The sequence below is a fragment of the Pleurodeles waltl genome, chromosome 2_1 (genome assembly GCF_031143425.1).
Source record: "Pleurodeles waltl isolate 20211129_DDA chromosome 2_1, aPleWal1.hap1.20221129, whole genome shotgun sequence".
NCBI classification, from domain to species: domain Eukaryota; kingdom Metazoa; phylum Chordata; class Amphibia; order Caudata; family Salamandridae; genus Pleurodeles; species Pleurodeles waltl.
Window position 1 is genome coordinate 15,601,592 of NC_090438.1, and position 12,659 is coordinate 15,614,250.

Genomic DNA, 12,659 nt, shown 5'->3' on the forward strand with positions numbered 1-12,659 from the left:
CCCCTGTTTACAGACAACAATGGAGGACAGGCACATTATCCTCACCTATAGACTGGACAGGGCTCTCATCACAGAGCTGTGTGCCCAATTGGAGCCTGACCTAATCTCTGCTATCTTCCACCCCACCGGGATCCCCCCTCTTGTGTAAGTGCTATCAGTGCTCCATTTCCTGGCAACTGGCTCCTTCCAAGTGACAGTGGGCTTGGCAGCAGGAATGTCTCAGCCAATGTTTTCAATAGTGCTGACCAGAGTGTTGTCTGCCCTAATTAAACACATGCGCAGCTACATCGTTTTCCTCCAGGTGGAGGATTTGGCCACAGTGAAAGCTGATTTCTATGCAATGGGACATATCCCCAAAATTATTGGAACAATTGGTGGAACTCATATTGCTTTTGTCCTCCCCTGGTGAAATCAACAGGCGTTCAGAAATCGAAAGAGCTTTCACTCCATGAATGTGCAGATGGTGTGCATGGCAGACCAGTACATCTCCCACGTAAATGCAAAATATCCTGGGTCTGTGCATGATGTCTTTATCCTGAGGAATAGCAGCATCCCATAGGTGATGTCTCAACTCTAGAGGCACAGGGTGTGGCTAATAAGTGAGCCCTGGTTCCCAGCCAGTATATGTTGGTATGGGTATGGTGTGGGCCCTAAGTGTTGGTGTGTGGCTCACAGTTGTCTCTCGAAATTTGCAGGTGACTCTGGTAACCCCACCCTCTCATGGCTACTGACCCGTGTGGGGAATCCCAGGACAAGGGCAGATGAATGTTACAATGAGGCACATGGACAAACAAGAAGAATTATAGAGTGAACCTTTGGCCTTCTGAAGGTCAGGTTTCGTTGCCTCCACCTAGAAGGTGGATCCCTGTACTACTCACCCAAGAAGGTCTGCCAGATCATCGTGGCATGCTGTATATTGCACAACCTTGCCTTACGTCACCAGGTGCCTTTTCTGCAGGAGATGAGGCTGGAGAAGGCCGTGTGGCAGCAGTGGACCCTATGGACAGTGAAGATGAGGAGGCAGAGGATGAGGGTGAGGACAATAGAAGTGTAATATGTCAACAATACTTCCAATGACACACAGGTAAGACAATGGAAATTCACATTTGAATGACTGTTTTGTGTTTGACATTGTCACTGGCAGGTTGATTTTCCCACTTCTATGGCCACTCACGGTACCTTTTGGCATCTCTATTTGCAGACATTTGTGCCCCACTATTGCTCCTGGTGTGTTGGCTTCAGCGAACTGCAGGTCCTCCCTATGTATATATTACTGTACAGTTGATTTTCAATGTTTAAACCTTGTTAAACTAATACATACTTAAATCATTTGACATTCTCCATAATTTTATTTTTTCAAATGGTGTTTATTTAAGTGCTAAGAAGTAGAGGGAATGTGCAATGGGCTGGGGTGATGGTGGAGGAAAGTCCAGGGAAGAGTCCAGTCTATTTGTATTACAGATGTATTGTCCAAGGGGGCATAGGAAGTGGAGCAATGGCAGTTCAAGGTGGACAGGGTGACAGAGTGGGACAGAAGGGGGACAATCAGGAGAGTCTTATTTCCTGGTGGGAGTCTTGACAATAGTCTCTGGATTCTTCCTGGATCACAGGGAAAGTCTGCGTGGTGGTTATCCTTCTGCAGGGGAGGGGTGCTAGTGGCCACTTGGTCATATGGCCGGGCCTCCTGTCCACTAGCGGTAGCGGAGGTGGAGGGCTGTTCATCGGTTTGGCTAGTGGCAGAATCATGGTGAGTTGCCACTGCCTCCCTCATAGTGTTGGCCATGTCTGCCAACACCCTTGCAGTGGAGACCAGGGTGGTCGTGATGTCCTCCCTGATCCCCAAGTACTGTCCCTCTTGCAGCCACATGTTCTCCTGCAACTTATCCAGTATCTGGCCCGTCGTCTTCAGGGAATGTTGGTCTGCTTCCAGGATCGCAGTGAGTGCCTTCTGGAGAGTTGGTTCCCTGGGCCTGTCCTCCCCCTGTTGCAAAGCAGTCCTCCCAGTTTCCCTGTTGTCCTATGCCTCTGTCCCCTGAACCGTGTGCCCACTGCCACTGACCCCAGGTCCCTGATCATCCTGTGTTTCTGGGGTGGCCTGGGGTCCCTGTAGTTGTGGACACACTGCTGATTGACGTGTCCTGGTAACAGAGGAATGGCCCCACAGGTTGGGTGCTGTGGTAGTGTTTCCTGAGGGGAGAGCCTTTGTGGTGGTGTGAGTGTGTGCCTGGGTAAACGACTGTCCGGAGATCCCTGATGGGCCAGGTTGGTCATCAAGATGCAGGCAAGCAGAGCTCTTGTCATCACTGTGGGCCTCTTCTGGAGGGGGGCTGGATGTTGCTGGTGCCTCTTATCCAGTGACATTGGTTGGGGGACCTGTGGGGATGTAAATGCAGTGTTATTGTTTCTGCGTGTTACATCATGTGCATGGGTGTTTTGCCCTCTATGGTTGTTGTTGCCCTGGCAAATTTGCCTTTGTGTGAGTTGCTATTTGGTGGGCTAGGTGATTCTCTCCAGTGTGTATGCAGTGGTGATAGGTGTCCATGCAGGTCTGTGAGGGGTGTCCATGCATTGGTGTTACTTCAGGGCTTGGCATTGGGATGAGTGTGTTGTAATGGTGGGGTATGTGGGAGGTGGTGAAGTTATGTGAGTGAGGGTGAGGGTGGCGGTTTGTCATGGCATGCAGGTGGGGGGTGATAGTAATAGAGATTTGACTTACCAGAGTCCAATCCTCTTCCTACTGCTGCCAGGCCCTCAGGATGCATGATTGCCAAGCCTTGCTCCTCCCATGTTGTTAATTGTGGGGGAGGAGGTAGGGGTCCTCCACCAGTCTTCTGTACAGCCAGTTGGTGTCTTGTGTCTGTGGAACGCACCTTCCCCGTAGGTTGTTCCACCTCTTCCTGATGTCAGGGGTACTGTCCCACGACGGTGACCCTGTCCATGATTTTCCGCCATAGCTCCATCCCTCTAGCAATGGATGTATGCTGCTCCTGTGCTCCAAATAGCTGTGGCTCTACCCGGATGATTTCCTCCACCATGACCCTTAGCTCCTCCTCAGAAAATCTGGGGTGTCGTTGTGGTGCCCTGGGTGTAGTGTGAGTGGTGTGGGTGAAGGTGTGTAGGATGATGTGTTGGGGGGTGTGATGTAAGTTGCCTGGATGGTGTACAGGTGATGATGTTATGAGGCTGTACAGGTGATGATGTTATGTGGCTCTGATTGTGTGGGTGCTCTTGCTGTATCTCTGTTGGCAATGGTTTGTATTCGTAAATGGTTGTGGGTACTGTGGGTGTGTGTTTTATAGTGGTGTGGGTGTGTTAGTGTGGTGTGTAGTTTAAATTGTCCAATGTGGTGTAGTTTTGTTTGAGTGTGTATTTTTTGAGGGCAGCGGTATGTACTGCCAATGGTTTCCCGCCATTGAATGTCTGCTGTGGTGATTTGTGGGTCATAATGCTGTGGTCATAGTTCTGTTGGCGTAACGATGTGGGTTTTGCTACCACCAGTTTATCACTGACCTTTGGGCTGGTGAACTTTTGTGTGTGGCTGTATAGTGACAGATTGGTATGTGTGTGTCATAATAAGCTTGGCGGTTATCCGTCGTGGCCGCATTATGTTGGCCCCAGTCGGCACGGCGGTAAGCAGTATTTACCGCCAATGTCATAATGAGGACTTAAATTATTTGCATGTGTTGAATATGTGTTTTTGATTACTGATTAGCAATGTCACATTCCTAAACAATTGTTTGGTTCTTGACTATGTTGTTGTGGATAGGGGACCTGTATCATGTGGCAAAGTTACATTGTCACGGTATGGACAGTATGACTGGTCAGCATCATTCATGGTATTGTAGGTGTTAGTTACATAGCTTAGCTGGTTTTTCACAATGTATTGAGGAACATACATCATACCCCCAGGAGGTGTTTACTGGCACTACCTGGGGCTATTGGTGAACCGTATGTTTTGTGACCTATGTGTACTGTATGATGGAAGTGTTATCTGGTGAATGTGATGATCATACCTGATTTTCTGATTTCAGCATCCAAACCGGCAGGAAAAGTAGATGGGGCGCAGCAGAGATTCTGGCCATGGGACCTTCAGTCATAAGAACACTAACAGTGATTGACCCAGTGGCCACTACATCTTCTTCGGAATCCTTCTCCAGTGGCCACTGCCTAGTGGTGGTGGACCAATCTGGGACCATCTCTGTCCGCCACCCCCATTCTATCACTGCCCTCCGTGCAGCTTTCAACGCAGTTGGTCATGTCCGCCCTTCTAAGAGAGTGGGTGTCTCCTTCGGCGCAGGCTTCTCTGCCTCAGTCCTTGTTAGCCCTGCTGCCCTCAGTGGGGTGGTTATTTACCTCCTGAGGTTGATCTCTGTGGGTCAGTCAATCAATGTGAATGCCATCCAGGGACTGGCAACTCAAATCCAACAGAGCAATTCATTCCTGGAGGGCATTCATGGTGCACTGGCTAGATCATTTCAGGCTATGGCCTCCACACTGATGGCAGCCAGTCACCTCTTGTCTACCATCCCCCCTCTATTTTCTTCTTCCCACTCCGAATCACCCCCTTCCCCGACCCAGCCAAAGCACACAGAAAGGCATGCATCCACCTCAACATCCAAGGATAGAGCAGACAAATATAAGCACCACAAGACACACCACCAGCATGCACACAGACAACATCCAGCTGCAGACACAGCAACAGACACAACCTGTCTGAAACCCACACCACCTCCAGCATCACGGACGCAACACCTGACACACCTGCAGACACCACATCAAATTCAATGATCCAGCCACCACACCTGTCCTACCCACAGACAGCATCCTGTTAGGACCTCACACATCCACCACAGTCACCACACCTAGATACACTGCAACCACTAATAAATCCACATGCAGCACATCCACCGTACCTGCAGTCATCACCCCAACAGTCAACCACGCACCCATTAGGGTATCCCCCAACACCTCTAACCCTTTCAACCCAAGGCACATAAAGGCTCTCAGTCACCCAGTCAACAGACACCCACTACCTCCCACAAACATGCACCCAAGACATCCATAACTAAACGTCAGACAGCCACTCCCTCATCCTCCACACCCAAACCCCCTTCGTATGACTGTCCCAGTGTGTCTAAAAATATTTCATTATCAAGTTTGACCTTTGCCCAACTCCTCCCCCCATGAGTCCCTGTTACCCCCCCCGATGCCATCCCTTCCACCTCCAAGGTCTCCCCTAACAGCACCCGTGCCCGGCCCTGCTCCAAAAAGAAGTCCACCCTTCCCAAAAAGGCCTGATCCCTTCCCAAGCCAAAACCTAAACCTTCCTTCCAAGCCTAAGACCAACCCCCTCCCACACTACCCTCAAGGATCTCTGAGGTACCTCCCTGACCCCTTGATGCTCCTACCTGTGAATGTTACATGGCTGTCAGGAGTCAAGTTGGGGCACCATTTTGTGGCTTTTGTACATATTTTGTATTTATAGACTGGCCAATGGCCTTGGATTTCTATTTTATTTTAAATATAAGAATATTTAATAACCAACCAGTTGTTGGCTTTCTGCTTACATTATTGTCCTGCATTTCCTTTCCTAGGCTTGAACTGTTCCTGTCTGACAACAGTTGTGTGGCAGTATTTGTCTGTGTTTGTGTGCAGCTTGATGCTTCATGTATTGTATGAGCAGTCTCTGAGGTTATGTGCAGTGCCTTTATTACCCAGGGATCGGATGTGTTTTGTGTGATGGTTTTGGGTATGAAGCTGAAATGTTGTAGTCATGATGGTGTGTTGTGTTAGTGTTGATATGTGTTTGTTGTAGTGCTTCATGGCTTTGTTTGTTTAGAATGTTTAAGTCTGCATCTATTGTCCATGGCATCATGGGTTTGGTGTACTGTGTGTGATGTTTATGTCGATTGCAAGGTTGTATGATGGTTTAATTGTGTGTGTTTCATCACAGATGGTTGTATATTGTGTTGTATTTGTGTGCAGTCCCTGGCCAGTGTTGGTTGTGAGTTTTTGACATGTGTTTATATTTGAGCAGTTTTGGTGTTGTTGTTATGAGTTTGTATGTTGTATGCTAAGGCTGGGCCTCTGCTGTGTTGCTGGGCGTAACTGGGTATTGTTGATGTCTAGTGTGTGTGTGTGTGCTGGCTGCAGTGGGCGTACTGAGTATGTGTGGGTGTAGTTGTTGCTGTATTTGTCACTGTACTATTACGTCTGAATATAGGCCTTGTCTTCCTCATGAACAATGATTCCATTGTCTTTCTGCGAGCAGGAGCAACTGGACGACGTCTGGTTGTGGTTCTATGGAATTCCGCATTCCAATGGTACTGAGCAGGGGGGCTTCCCTGTGGCATGAGCACTGGTGGGGTCCGTGCCACAGAAATGCTGGCAGAAGGCTGAGTTGTAATCAGCCACAGCAGTGCTGAGTTTAGCGCCGCCATGGCTGAGTACAACTCAAACTGCCATCAGCCCATCTGGAATCCTGGCTGAGTTAAAATGGTATGGGCATACTTTTATGTTTTTGTTGACCTATCTGAGATGGATCATTACAAGAAAAGGCACGAATGTCTTAAAACTTTTTAAATGATGACCACGTTGTGGGAGTGGGTTGGGAGTGAGTTGGAAAAGGTGGTGGGGCACAAACAACAGAGTGGGGATGAGGAAAAGCAACACAAACGTAAGAGAGCAGCATGGACCATAGAGGGCAGAACACACTGTGATGACAGCACAACAAGAGTGATTGTGGGGATGAGAAACCCACTAATGAGGGATAATTACATGGAGGGGGGAAGAAAGCATGCAGGGGAGATAGCTTCAAAACACATGCACACACAAATAGTCTTAAAACAGGAAGTAAACAAAAAAATAGTCTCCTAAAAGCAAGCAGTGGAAGTGAGTATATCAAAAAGATGGTAAAGAGGCTATTCTCAATGGGCGTGGCAATTACAAGATCTACAAACAGAAACAGAAATAAGATGAAGGCAAAAGAGAGTGACAGTAAAGCTAATTCGTGGTAAGCAGTTGGACAGATGCACACCCCAGTATGTTCTTGGTAAGCTTAAAATATATGCTTCAAGATCAGATAGCTTGCACTGTCTGATAGACTCAACTTAAAAAGTAGGAAAGGGCTTATTGATAGCTTTCTGGATGTGTGAGTTGCTATGTCAGGGAGCATTCCGAAGGACAAGCAAGTAATACCCAGAACCGTGGATGTCTTCAACCTAATAGGTGTTGTTTAGCCTAGAGAAGGTATGCTGGGAAATATCCGGGGGGAACATGGGTACATCTCTTCATCCCAGCAGTTCATCCTGGCAGAATTTAGTTATGTGAGATACATTTTTATGTATTAGATGTTAGGAATTTGTCTCACATTCACCTTTCTAATTCATGTCTGTACTAATGCTTTCATTATCATTATTGCTAGTTACTTTTTGATTTTGTTACAGGCTGAGATAACATATAGGGGGCCATTATGACCTCGGCGGTCTTTTCAAAAGACCGCTGAGGCCGCGGGAGACAGAATACCGCCATTGCCGGTGGTATTTCTGTCTCCCTATTATGACATTTCTGCTGGGCCAGCGGACGGTAACAGGGTTACCGTCCGCTGGCCCAGCAGAAATGTCACATCAACATTGCAGCCGGCTCGTAATAGAATTCGGACAGTGAAATGCGCGACGGGGCTATGCCTGGGGGCCCCTGCACTGCCCATGCCAAGTGCATGGGCAGTGCAGTGGCCTCCAGGGGCACCCCAATTCCCCTTACCGCTGGTCTTTCCATGGCAGTGTGTACCGCCATGGACAGGCCGGCGGTCGGGGACTCAAAATCCCCAGGGCAGCGGTGCTGGCACTGCTGCCCTGGGGATTATGACCACCAAACGGAATCCAGGCGGGAAAGTGGAGGGGCCGGCGGTATGGCCGTGGCAATTCCGCCATGGTCATAATTGCTGGCGGAACACCGGTGTTACCGCCAACATACCGCCGGCCGCCAGGGTCGTAATGACCACCATAATGTTGATCTGTGGATATATCTTTAGTCAATGGCTCTTAGTACAGGCCGAGAGCTGCTTCACATAAAACCACACTAATAGCATCTCTTTTAGGCTCTCTACCTCCTCCATGAAGGAGCTTGAAATGGGTGGGGGTGTTTAATAAGACCCCTCTCTATTCCCCACCAAGGGGCCACAGAAAAGACTACCAAGGGGTATTTCTTTGTCCAACAAAAGCTGCACTTTCTCTCTATGATCAATTTGACACTTCTGAAGTACAGATATTGTAAAAAGTAACCAATTTTCTTCTTTACTTCAGATTCCCATGACTGCTGGCCTTGCCCTGAAGACCACTGGCCCAATGAGAAACAAACTCAATGTGATTTAATAACTCTCCAGTTCCTCTCCCATAAGGAGCCCTTGGGAATCACACTCTCATGCCTCACCAGCCTCCTCTTCCTAATCACTTTGCTTATTCTCTGCATCTTCAAGAAGTACCAGGACACGCCAATTGTCAAAGCAAACAACAGAGGTCTCAGCTATGTGCTTCTCATCGCCCTCATGCTCTGCTTCCTCTCTCCCTTCACCTTCATTGGACATCCCACGATGGCAACCTGCATGATCCGGCAAAACTCATTTGGAATTATCTTCTCCATCAGCATTTCCACTATTCTGGCCAAGACCATCACTGTCATTATAGCGTTCAATGCTCGAGATCCCACCAGCCGTTCTTCAAGGTGGTTTGGGACAAGAATGCCCAGTGGCGTGGTCCTTCTGTGTTCATGTGTTCCTATCCTGATATGCACAGTCTGGCTGCTCCTTGATCCTCCGTTCCCCGTGAAGATACAGATGGGGGACACCACCATCTTCCAGTGTGATGAGGGCTCTGTTCTCTTCTTCTACCTGATGTTGGGTTATCTAGGCTTGTTGGCCACTATTAGCTTTGTGATTGCATTTTATGCCCGTAATTTGCCTCAGAGTTTTAACGAGGCCAAGTTCCTTACTTTCAGTATGATTGTGTTCCTTGCCGTCTGGGTCTCTTTTATACCAGCGTATCTCAGCACAAATGGAAAGTATTTGGTGGCCGTGGAGATCTTTGCAATCCTGTCATCAAGTGCAGGGCTATTGTGTTGTATCTTCATTCCTAAATGTTACATCATCCTTTGGAGGCCAGATATGAATACAAAACAGTACTTATTGCAAAAACCTATTTCCAAATGAAAGGATGAAATATCTACAATTTATGTATACAGATATGTTATTAGTACAATCTCACTTCTTGGCATGTCTGCAGCAGAAAGAATCAACATGAAAAAATAGGTCTGCTATCTCAGTAGACTAATGCATCCACTCCATGAAACCTCATGCTTACAGGTTCCAATGCTGGCTTCAATCAGGACTTTCCTCATTCTAAGATTATTAAAATGAGATGTGTAACAATAATTATCTGTGCCTAGATGCTCCTATAGGTTCTGTGAAATGTACAAATTCACATGCTATGTTAGGTGTTGTGTAAGCACTATTTTCTTTCGGAACTATATGAAAAAGTATGAGTGGATTTTTGACTAAAAAAATGATTTTTTTCATGAAATAGCAAATTTTGATGGGCAAGATTTCCATATTGTTTGTCCTTTCAAATGAACACCATCAAAATTGAATTATAATAGCTGAATGGTCATTTCACCATTCTCTATTAAGTGTTTATTCTGAAAGTTTTCAACAAAGATCCTGAATCATCTTGTAGAAGCTTTGCACAGAGAGATAAGGATTAGAGTGGACCTTCACACCCCGGAGTAAGAAACAGAACCAATCACAGCATCCCTTCTAACTGAAGGATGCTAGGAGACAAACTGACTTTGCTGGCTGGCTGGCTAGCTAGCTTGAGTGATTATAAAGTACACACAGCAGCTTTTCTGGGACTAAATAGCAGAATTTCAATAAACTGAACAATAGTCATTATTATTCTGAATCAGTTCATTTAAGTCTGAACCACCTTTGAAACTCAGAATGGGATTTTTATTGGCTAATGTGCCTAGATGTAGCACATGTCTGTGTTAATGCTGTCAGATGCATAGCACAATTTCAGAATACTACTTGCTGTTTACACTCTATGTAAGTTTGTTTGCTTGTCCGTTAAGAAATGTTAGTTGACACACTCAAGAGACCACGTATTTGAAGTTATTCTCATTTTTACATTTCTGTATTTTGAATTTCATGTGTTGCATCTATTTGTTATATTGGCACCAGGTCCTGGTGAGACAGGGTAAATGACGGAGCTCCATTCACACAACAGGTCCTTGCTAGGGGTGTCCCTATCATGGAGAGGGGTAGCATTTGTTGTAAATGCACACACTGCATATCCCTTTGAAATGTTTTACTCATGGGTGGAGTTTGATTCTGTAGAACCAAACATTTTCATGCATTCAGACTTGCACAGCTACCAGGTACCTCATGTACCAAACAACGACCTTGAAGCCGCGTTAGGTCAGCATTAACGTGGGCCATGGTTTGTTGGTCAGCTACCCCATGTAGAATGTCAGAATGGGCCCTGCAGTAGTCATTGGATTGACACTTGCAGAAGTAATATGGTTACTAAACTGTGGAGAGACATCGACCAGCCACCAAAGAGTGAGCCTGTCGCTGTTCATAAACTGCTCTTTTATAGTTACTACAGCAACAAAGGGGACTAAACGTGTAATGAATCGGCCCAGCTCAGCGCTAGAGTAAGTCGGGCACCATGCATGGCCAACCGCTGGTATTAAAACCCCCTTCCATAGAAAATAACTGAGTTTGGGGATTAGACTAAACCCCATTGGGATTATTCTTTTTATAGCCGCCAATTAAGGCTGTTGAGGTTTCAACAACTATAGCGCCAACGTGATCTGCCTTTATGATAAACTGTGAGAGCTACGTGCAGCAGTAATTCCCCGTTCAAAAATCAACGGCTTTATGAAAATCAGTCTGAGCGCTAATGCGTGAGGTCCCCCCTTCACAAATGTGGCAATCAAATTCAGTGGTAACACTTTAAAATATTCAATATTCAATCAGTTGAATGAGTATTTTGAAATCACTCTGAGTGGCACTTTACTTTTCCCTCACAGTGCAGCACCTGACTCATGGAGGCTGGGGCATTAGTGATTCGCCTAAACCAGTCTAGCGCTGGGAAGCTTCCAGGTAGTCATGTGCTTTAGAAATCAACATAGAATAGAGAAGGACAGTACATTTTTTTAAATAGTTGAAAAGCATAAATATTTAACAAACAATGTAAACATAATTTAACTAAATGATACAGGTTTTTGTTTAGTTGTAATTAATGTTGCTTTTGAAAACAATTTTGATAACAATAATTTTGATAACAAACACTGATTGTAAACATTGATTACAATTTGACGTCAATTTACATTTTAGTAAATAATTTTCCTACACACTCGGGCCCTCATTAGGAGTTTGGCGGTCAGTGGACCACTGCGGTGGAGTTGGCGGTCACACTTACATGGGCCTGGTGGTTTAGACAGCCATATTGCAGTTAATGGGAAGGCATCTGCAGAACGCAGTCAACACAGTAAAGTTTCCGTCAGGACTGCCACTGTGGATGGACCCCTGTTGCCGGCACCCACCTTCTTGAACACAGGCAGGTCTGTAGGCAGCATGACACGCGAATTGCAAGCCTTTCCAAAGCTCCTGCTGGCCATTGACATCCAGGACCAGTGATGCTGACATAGACACCAACTGTAAGTGCCCCAGCCCAGCACACACTGGAGGGAAGGGCATTAGGACACATGCACAAATGCACAGTCAACACACATACGTGAACAAGGAAAGCCAGGGCAAGCTTTGTAGCATCGACACCAACTGTGCCATTCTAGAAATCACAATTAAAACAACTATTTAAAAAATGCCACAAGGGCCAGTGCATGAATATACAAACGTCCCGGGCACAATTGGCATATGAGGAGTGCCCAACTTGACTCCTGACTGCAATGTGCAGACCTCCACAGGGCAGGGGCATCAATGGGCCATGCAGTCACCTCAGGGATGGCGGTTGGGGGTGTGATCAGGGTTTGTATGGGGGCGTCCCTCTCTTCTTTTTAGGCTTCCCCTCCTTACTGACCAGCTTTCGGGAGGATGCCTTAGCCTGGCCCCTCTTTTGCACCTTCTTTGTTAGGACGGCAGTGGAGGCCACCACAGCAGGGGACCCACATGTAGTTTTACCAGGGCTGGAGGTGTGAGGGGCAGGTGTGCTTATTGTGGCGCACTGCAGACTGCTGTCTGCGGGGTATGGCTCAGCCTAGAGGAGGACAGGGAGGCAGAAGCCAGGGGGCTGGGAAGGGTAGCAGGGTGTTTGGGGTGAACAGGGCCTGGACCAGGGGACGGGAACAGGGAAAACCCATGGAGTAATCTTTTTTTGGGGCAGCAGGTCGGTCATGGGTAAAGTGTTTGGGAGTGGAGGGAGAGGTAATGGTTGACAGGTGTATATGTGGATGTGGTTTGGGTACTGGTGCGTGGGTGTATGACATGTGTGTGCTCTGTGTGTGTTGGGTGGATAAGTGTGGGCATATAGGTGTACTGGGAAGAAGAGTGGAGGAAACACAGGGAGTGAGTGAATGTTGGGGTGGTGTGTGCAAGTATGGTGGATGTGCTGCATGTGGTTGCGTTGTCTGTTTTGGTGCATGCC

General features: G+C 47.0%; 1 protein-coding gene across 1 annotated transcript in view; it reads left to right on the forward strand.

The window, feature by feature from the left end:
* LOC138270197 (vomeronasal type-2 receptor 26-like) overlaps positions 1 to 9,205 on the forward strand; it is a 73,207-nt gene extending 64,002 nt beyond the window's left edge. The window contains exon 4 of the mRNA XM_069218849.1: positions 8,304 to 9,205. Coding sequence (XP_069074950.1) covers positions 8,304 to 9,205 — 902 coding nt within the window. The remainder of the gene's footprint in view (positions 1 to 8,303) is intronic.
* Positions 9,206 to 12,659: the final 3,454 nt, after the last annotated feature.